Source organism: Crocuta crocuta, unplaced genomic scaffold (genome assembly GCF_008692635.1).
Source record: "Crocuta crocuta isolate KB4526 unplaced genomic scaffold, BGI_CrCroc_1.0 scaffold101, whole genome shotgun sequence".
In the NCBI taxonomy this organism is placed as follows: Eukaryota; Metazoa; Chordata; class Mammalia; order Carnivora; family Hyaenidae; genus Crocuta; species Crocuta crocuta.
This window is the reverse complement of record NW_027527956.1, coordinates 4859149-4884511: the sequence shown is the minus strand read 5'-3', so window position 1 is coordinate 4884511 and position 25363 is coordinate 4859149. Positions and strand designations below refer to the sequence as shown.

Genomic DNA, 25363 nt, shown 5'->3' with positions numbered 1-25363 from the left:
CAGCTGACCCCCATGCCCCTTGATTCCTAGCAGACTCTCTACTCCCTCCCCTCCCTGAAGCTCACAGTCCAGAAAACTGGGAGACAGCAGACAAGTCACAAAGGAGTGGTGGAAGGGCCAGCACTCAATAGCCAACATGGCACAATTCTGCGACCAGCCCCGCCTGCCTTGCCCAGCCTTCCCCCCCAACCCCCGGGGCGGGGGGTGGGGGTCCTCCCTGCTTCACCTTCTCAACTCTGGCCGAGCTGACGTCCTTACAGGTACTGAACATCCCAAAACCCTGCCTGGCATGGGCTGCCCTGGTCACCTAACTCGCACTCACCTGCAGACCAAGTGCTAGCTCTCCAATGAAACCTAACCTTCTGAACTGGTCCAGGGAGACTTGGACATCTCTTCCTTTACCTGAACTTTCTCCTTCCATTTAAGCAGGTATTATTTTGATCATTTTAGCCCAAAGACTAACAGCACTAGCATGTACTGATGTTCCCTAACTGTTTATTTACTATTGTAAAAATCTTCCACTTCACCCCATCAGCCACTTACATACACTCCAGGAATTTCCTGCACTGCTCCTAATAGGTGACGCTACTCTATTCCTCATTCACTACTTCTGTTCTTTTGCTCCATCTACTAACACTGTCCACATTAGCCTTGTGAACACCTCCTCATCCTTTAACACCCCACTCAAACACAACCTCTCAAGGAAGCCTTTCCTGCCGTTCTTAAGCAGAACCAAGCACTCCCCGTGCACCTCTGTCCCTTGCTCTTGCTCCTCATGTGTCCCTCTTCATGTCTGTCTCTCCTCCTTGGAGCACATGACAGCAAGGCCCCCCGCAAGCTGGTCTCTGGGCCTGCACAGAGAGGAAATTCTCAAGAACATGCCCTACAGGACATGAATGAAGACCTAAAGCAATGGTTACACTTCCCTCCTATCTACATTACCAACACCTCCTCTTACTCAGACTTAGACCAATCAAAGGGCAAAACATTTCAGAAAGTAAAGGACTTTCAGAAACATATGAGCAGGAAGAAGGAAGGGGAAACCAGGTTAACCCCCCCTCCAAAAGAAATCACAGGACAGGCAAAGGAAACCAGATGATTGGCTAACCCACTCCCCCCCGCCCCAATATTCCACTGTGTGGATCAGAAGAGCCAGAGAATCCTGAGATTGCACAACTGGATTTAAAGTCAGCACAGAACCATTTTAAAATAAAAATAAAGCAAAAATGATTCAAGTCACTGCGATATGAATTTTTCACTGAAAAAGATCTGAGGCTAACGTTTTCGACTGCAACACCAAGGAATGACAATGTATACTGTATACTGTATTTCCATTCCATTATAGGCTGATGATACACACTGCCTTGAAATACACCCATTACCCACTCTTCCACAACAAAAATTCAAGAACACACTGCTATAAAACCGAGTAGGGTGTGGTGGTGGTGGCCAAGGTCTCTCTCTGTGCCCACTGTCCCACACTCACCCCCAAATCTGCCCTGGATTTACAAGAGTTGCCTGTAAAATACCCTCGAATCATATCTGAGAAAGAGTGCTTTTTATTTTAACATCATAACTAAGATAGCTTTTAGACATTCAAATTACAAAGTGATTTGTATATAAAAAATTTAAGACAATGTTCATTCACTAAACGGGACTTCAAGGACTCTAGCACCAGAGGAATAAACTAACAATGTTAATTTTGTATTCCTCGCTGACAGGAAGAGAGACAGTAATCACTACGTGACATTTTTAAATTTCAAACTAAGGGCAAAAATATATCATTAAACAAAAAGCATCAAAGCATCAAAATATTATATAGATAAAATATGTAATATACCCTTTATAATGAGAGTATTTGAATCTTAATTTAAATTTTTTACAAAACGGAGAGATGCTGCATTTCACATTGTTACAAGCATAATTCATGCCCGACCATAAAACAAACTCTTTCTATCTATATCTTTTTAACCAAAACAACCAGCCGAACCAAATGCTTGTGTTATCTGGATACATCTGTAGATATGATGGCTGTAATTAATTGTTCAGCTAAAAATGCAATTCCATGGTGCTTTTAATGATTTAGGTATACACAGCTTTAGTTCTCAGAACAGACTAAAAATAGTGATTTTAATTTATTCCTGCTGCCTACAATTACCCACAACCATGTATTTTTAAATATTTCCAGCCTATAAAAATTACTAATTTTTGCCACTTGTGTTTATCTGCATTTAGACTTTGATTTGGATAAATTAAGCTCTCAAGTGTTCCTTGCTTTATGAAACTCTGCATGTTGTAGACTTCAACACAAATAAATGACTTGTACCATTAGAGGTTTAAATAATGTAATGTATTTCATGCTCAGCCTGAAGCTGGATTCCAATGAAGTTGCTAATGCACGTAATGATTAAGTGTAACTCAAATACTAACTGTGTTGTTGAAAACATGACAGGCAATAATTTGGTCTATTATATTCTGCCATTTAATTGCCTAGTACAGACATTCTCTGACACATTATGAAGCAATGATTTACAATTATTCAAGCTGCAAAGGTCAGAAAGTGACATTATAATCATCTACATAGAGATCCCTTCTAATGCACAAAAACTAGGTAATGCCACACACACACACACACACACACACACACACACACACAGAGTTTAACTGCATTAGTAACTTTCTATTTAAGGTTTCTTAAGCCAAATAAGAATAAACAGCTCATAAGCACATTAATACGCAACAGAAAATGTCTAGAATCTTTTCATGAACCCGGATGTAACAGACTTAAGAAAATGCCCTTACACTCTCCCGATTAGGTAAGTTCTACTCAACTACTTAACTCCACACACAAGATTCAAGAAGACCCAGGGAAGTCCCTCAGAAAACAACATAATCCTCAGACTATGCATTCTGGGGTCTCTGTAAATTACAGCGCGCACCGGTCAGCTAGCACTTCTGAGGGTTACAGAAATCACAGGCTACTTACTAGTTTGCTACTCTTTTTTTTCCCCCTAAGTAACTGTTCATAAAAAACAAAAACAGTGATTGAAGCTGATCAATCGTCACCCCTCTCATCCTAATGAAAAGATAATAATATCCACACCTGTCTTGGCACTTAATTCTATTACACCATGTTCAATTTGTAACCACTCAAGTGCACTAAATTATCAACACATGCACTACAATGGGGAAGAATAATAAAATTACTGAAAACAACGCTTTAATGTGAGAAAGTGAAACAGAGAAAGAGACACAAAAACAGACTGAATTCCAGAATGTTGAAGGAAAATACCATGCAAGCAAGTTTTCAAAAGAACATAAACCTGAGCAAAAGCAGAAAACAAAAGTGGCTAGGGACTCAGAGGACGTAAATTATAGTTATTACGTTTTGGGGAAAACAACCTAGAGAGAAAAAATTAAGTACAAATTAAAGTCAGCAAACAAAACAACAGATAATGCACAAAGCAGAAAAAATTTTTAATAAAAATAAATGAAAAAATAAAAGGACAGTTAAAAGTAAGGAAACAGTGGTCTACTCTTACTAGTGCATAATTTGACTCCATCACTAAAAATACTTTTAATCTCAAGTTTACCATCTGTACAATGGGGATAATACACATGAGATGATCAATATCATGACACAATGAGATCAACAAATGAGGTGAATGTTAATGGAGGTGAACACCAAACCACAGCACCGCATAAACACTATTTATCATTGATAGTATCACATACAGTGTTACATGTGTGGATACACACAGAGACAGAGAGACTTAAACTTAAACAGATTTAACAAAACATGGGGTTTATAAGCCACTGAGATTTCAAGTTGTGTTTTTAGGAGTCAAATGTAGAAACCACTGATTTAGTGAAATATGTTTCACTTATTTCTACACATATGTTCCCAACAAACGTGACTCACTTCCACAGAGAAGTGTTCTATTATTTCTTATTCTCTCCCCCACTAGCCCTTGTCAGATCCACAGCACGTGCTCATGTGAACTACCCATTCTGGGCTGAATATAAATACACCTATGCTCTATAAAGTTCCTCTTGAGATCACATTCACATGTAAGAAAACATTAAGAAATGTATTCTTCAAAAACTCCTCCTCCTAAAAGTGAAAGTAAAATAAAAGACTTCTAAATAAAGTGATCAATAACAGGTTCTTAAAACAAGAAGTGCAAAGCAACGCATTTTTGAAATTTTTACAACAGGAGCACATAAACCATGGGTACACAACACTCAAATCCTGAATTCTGTACCTTAGCTACCTGATAGGAATTAGACCTCTAACACATGCAGCTACTTTTGTGAAACTAACTCAAATTTATGATACACCGTAGCTAAGATCTGTTGATGAGGTAGAGAAAATCATCTTAAAATCCAACTTAAAGATTCAAAGAAAAATCACTGTAGGTCCAAACAACTGAAATAAAAGTTTAAAAGGCAGCCTTTGTTAAGGCAAGAGCTAACACAACTCTTCAGGCAAGCTTTAGTAGAAGTATACAAGATACATATCTGATGAGCATCTATAACCTTCTTCTAGAAAGATCTATAAAGACATGAAAAACCAATTACAAAGAATCTAATGTTGTGCTCAGTTCAACAAAATGCACGGTTTGTTATTTCCATCCATTTCACTATAAAATATGAGCTTTTTTCAAGAAAACCAAGCATCACTAAGACAAAACAATACAACATTGTAATAACTTCATTTCTAATATGTCTGCTCCATTGTTTTTATATATTATTAGTCAGAACTATTTGGAAAACAGTTGATTTTCTTGCAATTCAGGTAATGAAAAGGTTATTCATAAAATTCTAAAAGCAGAGATGAAGATACTAAGTATTACAGAAAGGAAAACACAGCGCAGGACCTTCTGTTTGTGACAAAATTATAGAGTTAATGTTCCTGAAAGATCACTTCACCTTTTAAAGCATGGGGTTTTTTTTTTTAAAGGTAAAATTTATAGCAATTAGAGCTAATGAAGAAACGCAGCACGAGCTGCTTATGTTCGGGAACTAATAGGTCCACTGAGCGTCTCCAAGACTATTTACATCAATGATAATGGATTGATACTGTCACTAATGTCAACGTACCAATGCCACCGCCACTAACCTGATAGCCAACTCTTGCTTTTTATCATGTTTCTCACTTCAATTTTTAACCTCCATACCGCCCCGTCCGTTGGAAACACAGGAAGTACAGAACGCGCTGTCATACTTTTTCTTTCCCCTAAAAGGCTTCTAACTCATTACTGCTCTGTTTCAACTCCACAGGCCAACAAGCCTTCTTCAGTTTACTACAATCTTCAGAACTTTTAGCTTTGCTGTGAAAACATGTACCCTAGAAAAATTATTGTTCTATAACTTTTAAATCAAATTTCACTTACAAAAAATTAAGACAACTATTATTTCAAAGTCAAATAAGGGGCGCCTGGGGGGCTCAGTAGATTAAGCGTCCGACTTTGGCTCAGGTCATGATCTCATGGTTTGTGGGTTCGAGCCTCGCGTCAGGCTCTGTGCTGAGGCTAGCTCAGAACCTGGAGCCTGTCTTCAGATTCTGTATCTCTCTCTCTGACCCTCCCCTGCTCATGCTCTCTCTCTCTCTCTCTCTGACTCTCAAAAATAAATAAAAAACATTAAAAAAAACATAAAGTCAAATAAAATTCAATGACTGCCATAATTCTCACAGATACAATTTGGGAACCTAGATGGTTTCTCCCAGGCTCACACGTGTATGCAGACCTCTGAGGCTTCAGTACACAACTCAATACACATACATGTATTCATAACTCTTCATCTTGGGAATCAAATATATAGACCACAAGCGTAACATGTCAGTGGTGTGTGGTAACAAGTAATGAGCCAAGTGAGTTTAAAAAGGACAATCAAAGCCAATCGATCTTGTACTGTTTTTGATGCTACTTAGTTCAGAAACTATTCTCTGAAAAAGTTTCTTCTTCTCCTTCCCAAGACTTAGTAACCTTAATAAGAAAATGGATGGAATTAGATTTCTAATAACAGAGCACGGAAAAACTGCCTCCATATTTTGAGGACACAAGGAAGAAACTGCTCAGTGTCACCTAACAGCAAATTTTCACTGGAGTCAGGGCCTTCCTCCTTCCTACAACTCATATGGTAAAAACAGTAAGACATCTTTTAAAATTCCAGGACCTAGAGCCATTAAAGTGAACCATTTGGCACTCAACCCTTGCAGCTAAAACCAGTAGCAACAAAACTCATTCCCCCACTGATCTTCAGGGGGCTTGAGGGCAAAGGTTCATCTTCATTTACTTTAGCTGCAAGTCACTGAACCATCAATTCTGCCAATGAATAAATCACAGACCATGGTTAATAAAACTGCTTGCAAAGTTATTTGTAAAACTATCTTAAGGGTCAAAAAACGCAATGGCATCCTGGGATGAAATTACTGCCCAACAAAAGACAGAAGCTGTTTTTGACTAAAAGATATTTACCCAGTTGTGCCAAACAGAAAGAAGATTCTTCCGCTAAAAAGGGAAATCTAATATAACATGTGCATAGTCCATAACTTAATTGAGCCTGTAGTATTTAGGGAATCAGCCATGAGAACTGCACGTTTCTCAGGTTTACAGAAAGTGTTTTCATATGATGCACTTATTAGTTAATTTCTCCAGCATAATAGCATTAAAATATATTTTTAATCAGAGGGAGGGTATTAAAATCCAGCTCTGAATGTCCTATGATATACCACAGATGTCATGGCATTTTAAAACCTTTTAAACATTTCTGCTAAATTAATTAGTTGTGCATTAAGGCATCTCATTGCTTCCTATTAAACGCAACACATCTGAGTGACAGTTTAACACCAGCAACGATTCTTTAGAGGAAGAGCCATTAACTAAAAATGGCAAACAAGTTTTGAAATAAAGTTACACAAAAACATACATTATACACTGTTTATTTAAGCTTCATCTCTGCAACCATCAGTAACCAACTGTCTGAAACTGCATCTTTTTCTGCCTTTCTCCTTATGGAATATGTCCAGTATATCTAGCCATTAATGTGATTAAAAATTAAAGCAGTGTGGCAAAAGAAAAAAAATACATATACACTCCTAAAGCGGTATTACATATATTTTTTTATGTCTTTAAATGGAATTTACAGTTCTCTCTGGCAATGGGAATGAACATCCTATAATTTAGTCAATTTACAGATTACAGGTTCAAATTGACCTTGTAGCCCATAAAATTGCTCATCTTCAGCAGAGGATTAGAAGTGGGAGAAGAATGTCATAACTGTATTTAAGGAATTTACCATAACAATGGAAAGGAGGGTACGCATGCATAATTTTAGCCACTCTCACTCGGATCAGTTCTGAACTCTGAAACAATGGCTATCCCGCACGCAGTCCCTGGCTCACCAGGCAGAGCCGGCTCGATCTACTCACCCACAGACATGACACTTGTACTCCCTCATCCCAAGGTGCCTTTTGACATGGTTTCTGGCATCGCCAAGCTGAGCTGTTGCGAAATGGCATATCTTGCACTTGAATGGTTTTGATCCTGAGTAAATTTAACATAAAATATGATTTGAATTTGAATAACACATTACTGATAGTTTAAAAAGAGGCCTAGATCTTAAATCATACTTTTCATCCGATTAGAAATTTCTGGCCCCAAAACGGAATACTTGCATTCCTTTCTAACTTGAATAGACCTGCATTCCGTAATTATTCCACCAAGAAGACTTTAATGTTTCAGGGAGTGTTCCTAACTTTCAGTAATAACACTCCTAAGATTTAAAGACCAACGTGATACCGCTGAGCAGTACGAAGCGTATCAGGTGAGCTAAGTAATTTTAAATATTTTTCTACCAATTCACAAAAACATCTTTAAAAGTCGCTCAACATTTAAAATGGAACACTATAAAACACAAACGCATACAGAGTAGCTGACATTTTTTTAAAGTATATTTATCATCAAATAAATTTCTCAGCAGCCACCTCCCTTCCTACTATTTCTGCAGCTTTGAATTTATTCACATTAAGAATGGCATTTCAGATTTTTTTTCTGACATTTATCCCAAGTGATTCACTATATTACTATTTTAAGAGCACACAGTGTAAGAATATACAACGGATAAGTTATCTGCTTTTATGATCACTTTATAGTCAACAATCTGTTGACTATAAACAATCTGCAAACCAGGAGGTACTGACATTTTATTTATTACTGATTTCAAGAACAAATACTTCATCATATAAAGCATAGTACCAACAAATTTTTTTTTAATTTCATAAAGAAATAAGATTAACCTATACTCAAAACTGAGAAAACAAACTGATTTCAGAGTCGACAAACATGGCATCGGTATTAGGTAGACTAGAGCTGGAACACAGTTACTCACAGATAGTCGGTACCCACATGAATGAGAAGCAATACTCCTTTAACAAGCATATACCACTTTTTCAATTTTCTAACCACTAAGTCCTCAAACAAATAAATCAAAATCATAAAAACCACAGTCTAGAATCAGTACAATATGTTTCCAGATCTTTCGTATCATGTTTAGTACCTATCTGGTGAAGTACCTCTTCCAATAGAGTTAGACAGAATATGAAATATGTGAACTTCAATAAATATACAAAAAGAGCTCAAATAAAAAAATTGCAATAAATCACATTTGATCAATGAACCTTTGTGCAGTGCCCTTGAAAAATATAATCCTCCAAGAATACTTTGTTGAAATTGAAGCACTCAGTAAAAAATTTTAGAGTCTTAAATTTCAATTTAATTCCCAAAAGCTGACAAAAAAAGTGAAGCATTTAATTTTAATCTTCTAACAGAAATAAAAAAGTCAACAGTACTAAGCACGGGCAGACAAGGTTGAATACTTCACAGTTCAATGACAATGAAGCCAGATCTCTTAATACTTTCACTGCTGCTGTTAGAAGTAGATGTAAAATATATTTAGCACCTGAATGGTTATATCTAGTCAGCTTTATCTGCTTAAATGTCAACAGCAGGTTGAGACCACAGCTTGCAGTGATCACACCCTATCAATCACATTAGAAACTACAGTTTATTTAAATGATTCTGATAAAACTAAGCCTATCACTACCTGGAAACATTTCATCTGACACAGAATTCTATAAAGGGACATATAAAAGAAGAGAGTGAGAAGAACCAATTTACCTGTACTTTAAAGTGAAATGCATTTAGGTAATTAGGAAATTATTAATTAACAATAGCACCAGGACTCCAACCAAAGACAACACAGCTCTCTTGACATTTGCATGACACTGTTGGTAAAAGGCTTTTACAGTATCCTGTAGCCCTAAGTTTCCTCACGCGCGCCCTGCACTGGCCCTGCGAGGAGTCCCTCCTGAGCGAGTGCACCTGCCATGGGGGCTGGACACAGACCCTTCCCTCTACTGGACGAGGCTCCTCAGTGAAGACCTCTAGTTCTTCTAGGTCCCAGTGATCACTGCTCCGGTGCTGACAGCACGTTAATGAGTTACTCTGCTGACTGCTTTCATGCAGAAATCACTGAGGTCCTGACTATTTTTCACATCTTCTATTCAGAACAGACTGTGTTAACATCTCCTTTCTATGCCATAAAAATTCCAGGGAACTGGAGATCATACTTTCCTGCCTAAGGGGAAAAAAAAAAAAAGAGTCCTCTTTTTTCTAATATGTTTCCAGTTTGAAGCTGGCTACACACATCCCAAGAGGAATCCAGGCACACTGTTAGTGAGGCAAAATCTGTACAGTTATGTATTTCTCCATTTGTCTTGTTCACAAGTATACTGTGATTATTATAAACTGTCAATATTACTTTAAATAGTTCCATTCCTGGGAACAGCATTATCCTCACTGGGTTGTTTTTTTTTTCTTTTAATTTGGCCTCTGAGGGTTATTATTTTACTTTTTTTTAGTATGTATTTATTCTTGAGAGAGAGACAGACAGACAGAATGTGTGTGGAGAAGGGGCAAAGAGAGAGGGAGACACAGAATCTGAAATAGGCTCCAGGCTCTGAGCTGTCAGCACAGAGCCCAACACGGGGCTCGAACCCACAAACCGGGAGATCGTGACCTGAGCCGAGGTCAGACACTTAACCCACTGAGCCACCCAGGTGCCCGTCTGAGGTTTTGAAAGGGAAAAACAAAAGGGACTCTCTAGTTTTCTGGCACCTTACAATTGTACCAAAAGAATTCCAAAGACTTCTAAAACTAACTCTTCACCCAGACCTACACGGGCGCTCCACTGAATCAGCCACTGCCAACTGCTGGGTGTGCACGGATGTGACATCAACATTTAAAACATGATATGAAAACTTTAGGTCTTAAAGAATGAAGTACAATGTATAGAACTTCCCAATGACAGCCTCCATGCTATAATCCTCCCTAAACTCTGAAAACTTCCTTCCGTCCTTCATCCCCTCATTCAGCAGACGACACTGGGAGCCAGGTCCGGGAGGGGCCCAGAGACCAGTGCTGACCAGCGCCAAGCCCCTGGTGGGGCTATGCTCAGAGTCAACAGACCACCTCTCCTCACCACCTCTTCTTAAGCTGATTCAGCTTCTAAACTGCCGGACAGATACTAAATGCAACACTACCAGCCAGCCCTAGCCTGAGAATTTTTCAGTGAGGTCACACAGCTCTCCACCTCCCTGAATGTGAACATTTCCAAACAGCGCACGTGACCAGTGTACTCAGAACACCAAAGGAAGGGTTTCCGACTGTCTTCTAACTGACATCTGCCACATTATAAGAAAGTAAAGCTCTGGGGCACCTGGTGGCTCAGTCGGTTAAACAACCGACTTCGGCTCGGGTCACGATCTCACAGTTTGTGAGTTTGAGCCCCACATTGGGCTCCGTGCTGACAGCTCAGAGCACGAAGCCTCCTTCAGATTCTGTGTTTCCCTCTCTCTATCTCTCCCGCTCCCCTGCTCATGCTCTGTCTCTCTCTAAAATAAATAAATATTAAAAAGAATTTTTTTAAAGGGAAAAGAAAGTAAAGCTCTAACCAACAGAATAACGCAGGAGAGGAAACGCACCGCTCCGAATGTAACGGGAAAGGCAACACTGCCCTTTCTGGTCTTGCTGATGACCTCACACCAACAAAGGCACAGGAAAACTCTGGGATGCTTTTTTCCTACAATTCTTGATAACCAAAACTCATTTATTTCTTAGAGTGCTGCTTTTATCGCGCTAAGGATGGGAAGGAAAGGTTACATGAAATAGGGAGTAAATCACCAAATATGAAAACAGGGATTGGAAGAGTAAGTCCTTTTCCAGTTAACCATCAATAACAGTCCCTGCATTACTACTTCATGGACATAAGCAAAGGATCAGAAAAGCAATTCATTTTAAAATGCCCCAAGAAAAAAACCTTGGATTAAAACTGGGAGAGCGACATCCCCCAAAAAGTGGCTTGCAGAATTGCGAGGGGAGGACTGGCATTGTAACTCAGGAAGGGGGCTCTCTGTGGTGCTTGGGAACACAATAACAATGTGCTTGCAGATAAGCCAAGCAGAAGATGTTAAAAAGTATGCTAACTTTTACTAAATGTTACAATCAATGATGTAACTTATATAAGTAGGGTTACTTTGTCACATATTGATAGTTACCTCACTTTCACATCCACATTAACTTGATTTTAAATGCAATTAATACATATAGTCAAGGAAGACTAATGGACTACATTCTGCACTTAACCTAGTGGACGTTTTCAAATGGCACAAGTGACCAGTGCAAACCTATTTTGCATTGTAAACGACTAAATAAATCTTAATGGATTAAGAATGATCAGCTATCAACACACAAGGGAAATTAAGTGCTGAAATGCCTACATTGATTATTTTAAATTATTAGCCTTACTCTGTTCTTGAATTTGTATGCTTTTAGTGAGCTTTAACACATTTACAAGACTTATTGACTATAATTACAAGAGAATTCAAGTAATGGACACATCAATTATAAGCAACATGTCTTGACCAGACAGTTGCATAAAGAATTCTAAAAAGAGGTCCATTAGCATCTTTCTCTTAGTTTTTAGTCAGTTTTATCTGCCTTAAGAGGGCATGGTAAGAAAGTACACACTTTCTACACACGTGAACAAGCCTGATTTCTAAAATCCATATCATTTCATAAAGTAAACTGCAAGCACAGTGCTGACAGAGATATTAATAATGCCAACAAACAGAATCTGGATTTATTTACTCCCCAACAGCTCCCCTACAGGAAGAGCCAGGACCAGGAACACAATGTTTATATTTACCTAGATTAATCTGATGCAGGTTGTCCCGTTACTTTCTTCAATAAGAAACTTTTATCTGTCTTTAATCTCCCTAAACTAGCAATGTTTCACACTCTTTTGTCTTCCTCCTCGTAACCGTGCACTAAGTTTCAAAAACTGCAAGAATTTAAAGTATAGCTTTAATAATAAGCCATTATTTAAAAGTACAGTAAAATAAACCTTACAGTTTTAATGAAAATATGTTCATTGAAATGTGAATTTATTATTCAAATCCACTCATAAATTCAACCATGGAGACAGAACTTGTCTAAGCAGAGCACAATGATTTAGAAAAGCTGTCTATTTAAAATAAAGAATGTATGGCAGGTTTATAGAAACAGTGCAGTGAATTTTTACATAAATTTAGAACAGTGGCTTATGCATTTTCCACAAAAAAAAAAGTTTAAAAAAAATTTCCACCCCAAAATTAAACATTAAGATGGAACCCTACATCTGACAGAGCAGAGAAGCTGCATCCGGTGCTGCCTTCGTGAAAACCACACCCCAGGACTCACTAACTTCAGGAAGTGCCCCTGACTCTGACCCGGAAAGTAGAATCTTCTTGCCTGCGAGTTACACTTTTCAAAATAAACCATATGAATAATGTTAAATTCCCCCAAACCTAAGAAAATTTGTATTTCATTTCTCAAAAGCCATTTAATGTGTCCTCCGAAATGCATGGGGCCACTTGGTTAGCTGCCTTGGAAAACCGAACAATGAGAATGGAGAAAACAACCGAAAAGCTGTTCAGAGGCGGGAATTTAACAAAGGCATCAGAGGAGCAAGGCTTTTTGATGGAGTGAAAAGACATCTGTCAAATCAGCTGCCTTGGAATCATTAAGGCCCAATTAACTTTGGAAACGTCAGACATCAACAGTGACGTGTGGCAGATGTCCAGAGTGCGTGCAATGGGGTGACATGAGTCGGGGGGGAAGACCAAAAGGGAAGCCTACTAAGGACCCCACGTTCGGATGGGAACCAATGTCCCAACTTTACCATTCGTTTGCACTCTCTAGGTAAACACAGGTTTGCTGAAGCGTACGTACCTGTGTGAGTGCGAATGTGTGCTAGGAATGCCATCGAATTGCTACTTCGACACATCTTGCCGCAATATTTGCAGACGTTTCCCTGATTTTCTTCTCTCTCGCGGTTGATTTGCTCAGTGTCTTCCACTATGTACTTATTCACCTCCCGCAGCAGTTCTTCATGCTGCCCTTTAATATGGAGAAATAAATTCTGTTCTGAATCAAAGGGCTCCGTGCACTTGACACATTTAAAGGTGGCCCCCCCCTCAGGAAGCTCCTCCACGCTGGCCTGCTCATTCCTCATGTGACCAGCACTAGCCAAGTGCTGGTGAAGGTTGCTCTCGGTATAGAATGACTTTCCACACAGCAAACAATGAAAGTGCTTCTCTTTCGTAGGGTGCTTCATGGCTATGTGCACATTCAGTCCGCTCAAACCATCTGCTAAGAAGCCACAATCATCACAACGAATTCGTGTGGATTCACCAAAGGAACCACCTTCAGATTTTTTCTTTTTCACTCCTTGGGCACAGTCTTTTAAGGGCAACTCACTAATCCTCACGCCTGTGGTTAGGAGACGCTCTTCAGACTGGTCTAACAACTCACCATCTTCAGGGCTCTTTATTCTTATTATGGAAGAATCAAACCGGCCAAAACTATACATGGCCTGTCCTTTGTCATCAATACTGATTATAGTTTCATAAACATCATTGCTTTCAACAGTGCTATCCGAAGCTGGACCATCCTCTTCCAAGATAATTTTAGTTTCATGTTGGGAATCCATCAGAATCTCCTTGTTCTCCAGAACGGGGTCATCTTGGGTATCTTTCAAGTCCTCTGAACTCTGCACACTTCCAGCATCGTTCTGACCACTGCTCTCCAGGTCCTGCTCCTGGCTCGTCCTTGTCGTCACAACAGGGACAGTGCTTTCGGCCGGATGCCCTCCGTCTAGACCTCCAGGACATCCGTGTTTGCTAAGGACTTCATCCGCAGTCTCGCCCACATGTCCCATGTCACTCCCGCCACCCGTGCTTGGACCACCAATGTCATTCAACATGCTGTGGGTTCTCTGTACTGTTTCATACTCCAAAGCTGAACTTCCTGCATTTTCACTCTGAAATCTGCTCGGGGAGCCACAGTTAGAGGCAATATTAAGGGACACCACGTCCTCTGGTTTCAGAGCTTTTTCGTTGACAAGGGGCTGTTGGAAAGTTTCACAAAAGGAATGCTCTTCACTGAGATTAGATTCTTCTTCAGTCTCAATTTCTACAGAGTCGGGAGCACGGAGTACCTTAGACACATCCAGATTAACATTCTCATCCAAAACGGAACAATCAGCGGTACTTCTAGATTTCAGAATTTCTTCAGAGGGTTGGTCTGAAATCACTTGATAGTCTTCAGAATTTTGCTGATGCTGCTCTTTGGGTATAATGATATTCTTGGGCACGTCTGCAGAACTTGCTTCTACGTCTGAAGAGTTCAGGTAAGACTGCCTCTTCACCTTGTGTTTTTCTGTTGCCGCATGCCTCGTCATCTCTCGACGGGTCACAGCGTAGTAATCGCAGGCCATGCAGTAAAAAGCAAATTCTTTCGTATGCTTCCGTTTTATGTGCAGCTCTAGAGAAGCAGAAGAGTGGGCATTAAACTCACAGTGTGCACACTTATTATCACTTGCACCCGTCGCGTCCCCCTGCTGGACAGGGCCCTCTGGTTCCAGACACATCTGTTCCTTTTTATCAGGAAGATGACTGTCAGCTTCCCCATCCACAGAATGATATTCATTTTCCACATCGACTTCAGCTGGATTTCCGTGCTCTGCTGCTGGCTTTTCTGAAATGGACGCGTCTGATTCAGCGGACCCGGTAACGTGCTCCCCTGAGACCGCTGACGTGACATTCTTTCCACAGGATTCGAGGTTGCCCCCTTCGGGGCCGACAATGATGTCTGAACTCTGTTTGCCACTGGCTTCTACTTCTACCCGTCCTTTATGCTTCTTAGTAGCACAGTGGCGCTCCATATCCCCCTTGGTTACGGTGTAATATTTACACACTTTGCACAAATAACTGTATTGGTGACTGTGCTTCCGTCGAATGTGAACAGTCAGGTTTGTAATGCTAGAGGCCAAGAGACCACAGTGAGAACATGTCCGTGAGAGGTTACCTTTTGGTCTCCCTCTCTTTGGGGTGGCAGTCAAAGCGACCTCCCCCTCTTTGGTCATCTCACCAGACTGCGACAGTTCCTTGGTGGTCAGCATGCTCTTTTCGAGGCAGACATGCTCCTGTAACTGCATACCTTCAACGTGACCTTCTACCCTTCCGTTCCCGGAAACCTGAAACTCTTCTTTCTTATCATTTGCACCTATACACACCCTTTCAATACATTCTTCAAAACTTAAGCCAATATTATTTTTCTTGGCATTTTCGAGATGCTTGCTTCTCTTAATGTGCTTCTCCATGCCTTCTTTGCTCAATGAGTAAAGATTACATGCTTTACAAAGAAAGTGATAGTCCTGACCATGTCGGAGCTTTATGTGTCTTGTGAGAACAGTGGAAGACCTTGTTTTATAAAAACACTTCTTACACTGAAACTGGGGCTTACTTGAATGCCTTACTTCATGTCCATGGCTCACCCGGGACTTAGCAGGGTCTTCCTGCACTGCCTTACCCGACTCACTCACAGAATCTTTCGTACTCTCTGATTCTAAAGTACTTAAGGGTAAAGACTGTAAGACCAAATCATTGTTAAGTGGTTGAGAAGTCTTTGGTTGAACCAGTAAACGAATATGCTTCTCAGTTGTTCTGTGCTCCTCCAGGTCCTCCTGTGACAAGAAGAACAGACTGCATGGAGCACAGAGAAAACACAGATTGTGCTTTTCCTGCATGTGCTCTCTAAGCTGTAGCTCGTTCTCAGAACCAAACGAACAGCACTGACAAGTGAGGACAGTGGCCGTGTGCTGGTGCTGGCTGTCACACAAATGCCTGTCTGAGCCCCTCCTGGACGGGCCGGACAAGTCACGCTCCTGGCAGCGAACCTTCACCTCTCCGGAGGGGCGCTCCTCCCCGCGCGTCTCCAGCTCTGTCCTATCTGTCGCTACCCGAGCACAGTCTGTGCCAGGACACGTCTGAAGATCGGCAGCTGGCCTCGCGGTGGGAAAGTCGGAGGAGCACGCGAGACGGGAACCTCTTCCGTCCTGCTTCGGCTCCCGCATTTCTGAAGAAGTCGCACACGGACTGCGGACACTGCCACTCGCAGACACAGCATCGCCTGTTTTCACCTGGGTTCTCAAGTGTTTCATATATGCCCTCTGGGCATCAGTAGTTGCTCTTTTACTAATCCCTAACAGAGTAAACCTTTTCTTTGCCTGGCCTTTTAAAGAAAAAGTGCCACTTCGTCGACGGAAGCTGCCGCCCAACGTGAGGACGTTTCGCTCGGGTCTCGGTCTTGAGGTTGCACTGATACCGTGTGCTGCCTGTAGGCTATTTCTGGTAGATTCCAATTTACCTAAGAGGCCCTCTGAGCTTGCCAAAGCTAACTTTTTAGTTTTACCCTGGTTTTCAGGATTTCGAGCTATGCTGAGAGAAGTTACGTTTTCTTCGACAATCTCTACGTTCTCCGACGGGGTATTCCTGGATGCCACCATTTCAACAAGCAGCTCACTGCTACTTCCACTTTGCTTAGAAACGCTTGCTCTGAAATCCTTAAATTTGCTTCCGACACTCCGTAATCCTTTTGAATCACTAGCCTTTGCTATTGGTTTAGAAGCTCTCGGTTTTACGCGAACATTTTTGGCTCCCATGGAACAAGGTTTCTTAGGAAAGGGCTGCTTGGTTAAGATCTGTACAAATCCTCCACGAGCAGCAAGATTCTGACGCCGGAGGTGCGTCTTGCCAAGATAATGTGCATTCAACAGGTTTTCTTCCGCGCACTGGAAGCCACAGAGATCGCAGGAGAAGAGCTGCTGTGGCCCGTGGGCCTGCCGGACGTGCGTGTGCAGTGCCATGCTGCTCTCCGCCTTGTGGCTGCAGTGACAGCACGCGTGTTCCCTCGGGGGCTGCAGGTGACACTCCGCATGCTTTTCCAAATCTGAGCAGGAGGAAAACAGGTGACCGCATACGTCGCACTTGAGAACCGCATCCACGTTTCCAACAGTACAGCTGACACCGATCTCTTCCAGGGGCAAAGGGGAGTCTCTTTCCGGGCCAAGGGAAACCATTTCCTGAGCAGACGTCTTTTCGGTGTCTGTTCTCAGAGAGACAGCATCCGTGGTGCGGAGACTGCAGGGCGGGGAGAAGGCACCGGGGAGACACGTGCCTCCGTCGAGGCGATCGTCCGGGAGCGTCTCCTTCACAGTCCCGCCCAACGGGACGCGCACCTCGGGGACTGTGCTCTCAGAAACTTCTAGCCCGTGAACGCCCTGCACCTCACACTGTAGGTGCTCAGCCTCGGCTGATAATTTCATTCGCTTGGAAGCATGCTTGTTCCCATCTTGCCCCACGGTGGCACTGCTAAAGTCTGAGGACTCAGGAAAACCTCTCTTGCTGGTGGAATTCTCAGAGGAATTTGCTATCACATCAAATACGGGCCCACAATCTTCATGAGATGAAACACTGCTGGAGTCTTTTGCTTCTGTGTTTGTATTTTCATCCTCATCATTCTCTGGCTTCTTCTCGGTGTCCATCATTAATAATGCCGTGCGTCAGGGTGGCTCACTCAGCCCTCGTGACCTGCGAAGGAAGCAAACACAGTATCACACCTCTGCGCAAAAAGAACACACACACATTAGTCAGGCCACAAGTCAACATAAAGGGACACACTGAATGCAAAAGGCATCATAGCATCAAGATTTCCTTTCTGTTGAGATGAACTTGATCCCATCGTGACGTCCTTACAAAGAGTGTGAAGTCAGATTTGGGGACACGGCGGACTCAGGAAGCAACAACTGCGGCATCTCTGACTGAAAAAGTGTTCTCAGCCAGCTTGCAAAAATGCTCCCATGTTTCAATTCTCTTTACCAGTACATTTCGGCTCACGTTTTTTAAAAAGAGAAGCCCTCTTGTCAAGTTTCTTTTCAGTGAACACCCGCCCCCCCCCACAAACACCTAAAAGCAGACTTCTGTGAAGCAGGCCTGGAAGTCGGGCCTTCCCCTCGGTAGCCTCCCAACAGAAGCCCAAGCCCCAGGGAAAAAGGACCAGAGTTAAAGAACAACGGCTTCATCCTCCCCCGCAACAGCAAAGAGCCTTACCACGGTTTTCCTAAATATATCCTAACTAACAATATGCACATTCTCATCACACATCACTGTTCCTGCTCAAACCCTGAAGCCAATGAAAAGCCACTCCTGTCCCCACTGTCCATCACCCGTTTCCTCACCTAACAGGCCTGCTGTACTGTCTGAAGGTCAAGGACAAACAGAAATGTCGGCAGGAGAGCAGGATTAATGAAGCAAACTTTGGGGGGAGAAAAAAATTTCACTGAATAAAATGCTTTAAAATCAATAATATTGATTTTATTCTTCATTATGCTGTTTAATTCAATTAAAACATATCATTTTCCATTTACTTTACACCAGGACTGGAATTTTCAGCCAAATGCTATTTGATTTGATGTGACCAAAAAACCATCACATATTATGGCCTCAAGCTAATGATAACTATTTTTAACTATTTTAACTACTTTTTTCACAACAATGACAAACCAAATGAAGGCTGCTGCTTTGACTCTGCTTAAGTGGGAAATGAAAAAACACACACACACACACACACACACACACACACGACTCAAAAGCATGAACAACAGAAGAAAAAGTAGCTAAATTGGGCTTTGTCAAAATTAAAAATTTCAAACAACCATAAGCTTTAACACGATCAAGAAAGAGAAAAGACAACCATAAAATGGAAAAAACATTTTCCAAATCATCTGTCTGACACAGGACTTAATCCAGAATATAGAGAGAACTCTTAAACAACTCAGTAATAGAAAAACAGACCAATTTCTAAATGACCAAAGGAGAATATACATTTCTCCAAAGAAGATACACAAATGGCCAAAAAGCACACACGAAAACAGATTCTCTATCAATGGTCATTAGAGAAACGCAGACCAATATCATAACCAGCACGTCACTCTCACCAGGGAAGCCAGAATCCAGCGTCATAGAACAACAAGCGTTGGTGAGGACGGGGAGAGATGAGAGCCGTGCAATGCCAGTGGGTGGGAAACGATGACATCACTCTGGAAAACAGTCTGGCAGACCCTGAGACGATTATGATACAGCCCATCAATCCTGCTCCTAGGTGTACACCCAAGAGAAATAAACCATAGGTCATCGCAAAAACATGTACACAAATGTCTAGGGCAGTATTATTCGTAATAGCCAAGAGGTAGAAACAACCCAAATGTTTATCAGTGGATTAATGGAAAAACACAATGAGATATGTCCATATCCACACCATGGAATATTCGGCTACAAGAAGGAATGAAGTACTGACATTTGCCACAGTATGCGTGAGCCCTAGAAATGCTAAGTGAAAGAAGCCAGTTACAAAAGACCACATACCACAGGATTCCTTTCATAGGAAATGTCCAGCATAGGCACATTTCAGACACAGAAAACACATGAGTGGCTCCGCTGGCCTGGGGGAGGGGAGAGACACAGCAGGTGACTGCTGAAGGAGACGGGATTTCTTTGAGGAGATGAACACGTTCTAAAACTTACTGTGATGGTCGCACCTGTCTGTGAATATACTTAAATCCATTAGACTATAGTGTAAATGGATAACATGTATGGTATGTGAATATCTCAAAAAAGCTGCTTAAAAATACATAAATTGTCATATATAATCTATGATACAAAACCATCTTATATTTGTTACTGTATTACAATACAATAACATAGTTTTATTACACTTATAAGGTATTTACCATTTCTTCAGTATGGTAAAATAAATTAAGAGGTTAAATAGATGTTTAGGCAAGAAAAACACATCCCTAGTCAAATATGCTCAGAAAACTCTGGTTTGAACCAAAGCTTCTTTACCATAGGACTCTCAGCACATATGCATTTCCCATACCAGTCTCATTACAGAGCTCACTGTTTATAAAGGATCAAGAAACGAGTGGTTCCAAGGGACCTTTTAGAAAAGGGACAAGGCACCTGTAAATAAAGCATTGGCTTTGCCATTCAACCTTCATAATTAAAGAATAAACGGGGGGTGAGGGGGGAATGAATCATGCATCTGTTCCAAAAACGTCACCCAGTGTCTACTACATGCCAAGTACTCCTGGTTGTAGATGTATTCCTGGTTGTAGATACTGGAAGTAGAGCAGAGATTAACATATTGTAAAGGGTAAGACAATTTTTTTAATGGAAATATTGAACATCCCTCTTCTAGAACATCCATTTCTAGTCAAGAAGAGTCACAGGGACTGGTTTTACTCTCATGTATGAAACGACCGAAGAAGAAGAAAAACAGACAAAATCTATGAAACAACAGCATAAGACTTTGGACATCGGAAACCAAGGGACAGAGAGATGAGATACCAACACGGGGAGTCCCAGCTTACTGCCTGGAGAAAGGACCCAGGCCACCGCACAGGATCCGGGATCCCAGACACAGCCCGGGAGTCTTCCCACAAAGTGGAGGGACAGCGAGAGTCTACAGGGCAGAGTCAGAGAGAGCAGAGGCACCGGAAAGAGAAACCTCAAGAGGGACCTGCAAGGGGTCCCTCATGAGTGTTCCTATCAAGACAGATAAGTGCCATCTTTCCAGAAAACTGTCTCCTGCCCCTCACACTCAGTCCTTGGTAACACCCCATCCCTGAGGCAACCACTGTCAGGGTCCTTCTGCAATCCACCAGCCTTGCCTGTCCTAGAAGTTCATACAAATGGAACCACACGAGAGGCCTTTGTGGGAAGGAGAGTCGGCCTTTTTTGCACAACACAGTGTTTTTGCTGCATGTGTTAACAACGCATTCCACTTCAGTGCTGAGCGGTGTCCTGCTGCATGGATACACCGCGATTCTGTTGGTGGACCCCCAAGCTGTTTCCCCTCCTGTGGCTGTGATGATACAGCTGCTCTGCATATTCTGTACAAGTCTTTCTACGACAACACATTTTCATTCCTCTTGTGTAAATGCCCAGGCACAGCAATGCTGCGCCACGGGGGCCGATGGGCACGCTAACTCTGTGAGAAACTCTGAAGGACCTTCGGCGTGGCTGTACCTGTTTTAAACAGCCACCAGTGTCGAGAGTTTTGACTGATCCACACATTCTTGCCAGTATTTGATGCTGTCAGTCTTTTACACTTAAGTCATTCTAGTAGGTGTGTGTGGCTTTAATCTGCATTTCTCTGACGGCTAGTGATGGTGAATACCTTGTTACGTGCTTTATGAAACGCTAGGCTTCTGCCCACCTCCTACACAGGTTGTCTATTTTACGACTGAGCTGGAAGGCTTACGTATGTGTTCTGAATATAATCACCTGTCAGATATATGTTTCACAAGTATTTTCTCCCTTTTCATTTTATTAATGTCTTTTGATAAGCAAAAGTTTTTAATTTTGATGACATCAATTTTTTTCCTCTTTGGTTATTTATGTATCTGGTTTATTTTCTTCCTCCTCATGATGGAAAGTAAGGACAATGTTTATTTTTTCCACCCTTATATCCCAAGAGCCTAGAACAATTCCAAGCACATATAAGGTACTAGAATAAACGAATACCTCATTGTGATATAAGAAATGTCTCTTCTCTAAATATTTATAGGTAAAGTGAAAAAAGTGTGAGAGACACTTTAAAATAGTCTGGGAGAAGGGCACATGAAGCCCATGTGCGGATAACAATGAAGGCTGGATGACAGTGACATAGAAATTCAATACACTATTCTGTTAACTTTTGCACACATCTGTATATGTACATGTTTGAAAACGTCCATTACATAACTTATGTTTAACGTTTTTTTAATGCTTTGTCTAAAATGGTATGACTTCTTTTCCCCTCAGTGAGAAGTCCAACCACCTCCTCCTGTTACAACATGGCACTACTACTGCCTCACCATGTACACGAGAAGGAGTCCTTCTTCAGAAGCATGTTTACGACGGACACGGACTCAGGGAGGACTCGCACACGTGCATCTATTCAGAGAGAATGTTCTAATGATGGCACCTGACACAGTTTTTGAGACAAAAGAGTGACAACTGCATCGATATGCAGAAGCACGATGCTGAGACCCTTTATCATCTTCCATATAATGGCTCCAAAAACTCTAACACAAAAGGAGAAAATATTTTTATACTTGCTATTTCCCAACTGATTTTTTAAAGTAATGAAATAATGCAGCATCTCACAACCAAGAAAGAACATCGAACACTCAACAAATACACACTGGGCGCCTCCGTGACAGGACCTGGGAGCGCCAGTCGCCGTCTTTGCCCTCGCCAGGCTCGGGGTCTGTCAGGAGCCAGGTGACACACACGCCCGGGAACTAACACAGGCTCGCATGTGAACGCGGGCGACAGGAGCTAAGACTGAGCTGTAGAAACGAATAAAGGAATCATACTTCCAGGCAGTACATTTGGCGAAAAGAGCAGAAATCGCACTGGAGCTCAACCCTGAGGAAACTAAAACTGCTGTTTTCTTTTCCTGACGGCGCAGGTAGGAAGGGTGACATGCTTCACACGGAAGCCAAGCCACTCCACACCCGCCACGCAGGCCCGTCAGCTGTCCAGACGGCCCGGCGCGGGCTCTCGACTACACAGCGGCGGGAAACAGAAGCAGAGGACCCACCAAGGCCACGTCAGGCAGGGCTGTGAACTGAGAGTCGGATCGTATTCAGGGCGCTGATGGGGAGTCGGCAGAAGGCAGCGCCCCGGGGACGATTACAGAGTGCAGGGCGCACCACAGGCAGAGAAGCTGTACAGGCAGAGCCCCTTCCCGTTTAAGTAAGGGCCCCGAACCAGGATGACGCCTGTGGGAGATGATTTAACAAACAGCTTCAAGTGATCTAGAGAGGATTAAACAGAAACGCGAAAGTTTACACCAGCATAAATTAAAAAGAAAAGCCTTCATCACAACGATTATTGGAACAAGTACCAAACAGCCAGTGGAGATGAGGGAGAGAATTCAAACCTCACCCAACTAGAATAGTTTAAGGGCTCATTTCTCTGGAGGCGAATTTTATTCATTCACTCAACAAACATTCATTGAAAGGCAACAAGAAACCATCTTTAATTCTCTCAGGAACAAAGCAAAGAGCAGGGGCTAGGGCACTCGCTGCCAGCGCTCAGGGCAAGTAAGCCTAACCTCGGTTTCTTCTGAAAAGACTGCCTCTTTTTTTTTTTTTTTTTTAAATATTTTAATTTATTTCTAGGAGAGAGAGAGACAGCATGAGCAGGGGAGGGTCAGAGAGAGAGGGAGATACAGACTCAGAAACAGGCTCCAGGCTCTGAGCTGGCAGTCAGCACAGAGCCCGACGCGGGACTCGAACCCACGAACCGCGAGATCATGACCTAAGCGAAAGTCGGACGCTTAACCGACTAAGCCACCCAGGCGCCCCTGAAACGTCTGCCTCTTGTCTGCAGAAAGGAAATGGGCCTCAGCTATCCTCCCAGAGTAAGGTTTCAGGATTCAGAAGACCTAGTAGGTGTTTACACTAAAGTAATGGAATATATTATTTCAACAAATCTTAAAGCATGTTTCCTATACAAACCATCAAGTACCATTCAACACATATCCTCAGTGTCCCACAAAGATTTTCAAATAGGCAATTCCGTTTATAGTATCTATTCATCCAAATTCTCCAAATTCTCAACTAGCTGTTCCTTGACAAAAAAAAAAAGAAAGAAACAGAAAGAAAAAAGTGAGCTACACGTAACTTTATGATATTCAATTTCACTCACCAAGAATCTGTCACGAAAGAGTGTTCCTGCTCTAACCAAGAGTCCCTGCTATGGTTTAAAATTCTTTTAAAAGTTATAAGAGAGAAATCAAAACACTCTTCTCCTTTTTTTTTTTTTTAACATTCATATACTTTTTAAGAACAAAACAAAACAAATCAACAGCAGCCTTCTGAGGACACCTGGTGGCCAGTGCTCACAGGAAGTTTCAGGATTTTAAAGAAAGCGCTTCAGGAACTAACGGAGAAACCGAAGAGTTACTGGACCTTCCTGCCTCCCCTGCCCGGGGCTGTACCCTTCACTCAACCCAATCCCATCTGCACTTCTCTCTCTGTCCCTTTCCTCTTTTCTGACGAGGACACGTTAAGGGAGCTTGAGCCAGGCTCGCGGTGCTCACGCTCTTACACACACGCTCACAGACACGCACTCTCACCTCTAGAACTAGAAACCAGCTCTCCCTGCCTCCACCCCACGGAAGCTCACCCTTCACCCTCCTGCGCTCACCCCAATCAGTGGTGCGTGCGGCGTGAAGCCAGCAGGTGTTGGCACCAGGCCAACGGTAAAATCACCGTGGGGGACACGTGTGTGCAGCACAGCAGGCGCACACACACGTGCATGTGTGCAAACTCCCAACGGTCTTCTGACCTTCCCATTTGGGGAGTTCAGAAAAGGATGAACTCCAGAAGCCATTAAGATCATACAGTAGGGACGGTCTCCTCCCAAAAGGACAGGGTGAGGCCGGTGAGACTTCCTACAAGCCTATTTATTAGGAGCTGAACGAGACGGGAATAAATGGGAGCCAGCGGACTACCCCATCTCTTCCACCTACCACTTCCAACTAGACGTTTTATTGAAAAGAGCAGTCTCACCGTTCTACTACTACCTAACTGAATCAAGCATCTCCAAGTCCATATGTGTCTCTGGAACAGAGACCCCTAGACAAAGTACCTGATCCTACAAAGAAAAAAGTCACTTTTCTATGAAAATGCCTATTAGATTTGAATGAACTCTTCCTTGACAACAGAGTATAATTTAACAGCCTAAAAACCACCTACTAGCATAACTGCCAGTTATCCTAAGTGTTAGAGCACCTAGTCACTAGGACAACAGCCTGGGGCAGCTTCACCGCGAGGGACGGGTGTGTCCACACTGGGCCAGCGC

General features: G+C 42.2%; 1 protein-coding gene across 1 annotated transcript in view; it reads right to left on the bottom strand.

Moving 5' to 3' along the window:
• The window catches only part of ZNF407 (zinc finger protein 407), a 445422-nt gene that overhangs the window by 404169 nt on the left and 15890 nt on the right, over positions 1-25363 (bottom strand). Inside the window, exons 2-3 of the mRNA XM_077752692.1 lie at positions 13335-18034; positions 7436-7550 (exon numbers count right to left, since the gene is read on the bottom strand). Of these exons, the coding sequence (XP_077608818.1) occupies positions 7436-7550; positions 13335-17991 (4772 nt within the window). The 5' untranslated portion in view covers positions 17992-18034. The remainder of the gene's footprint in view (positions 1-7435; positions 7551-13334; positions 18035-25363) is intronic.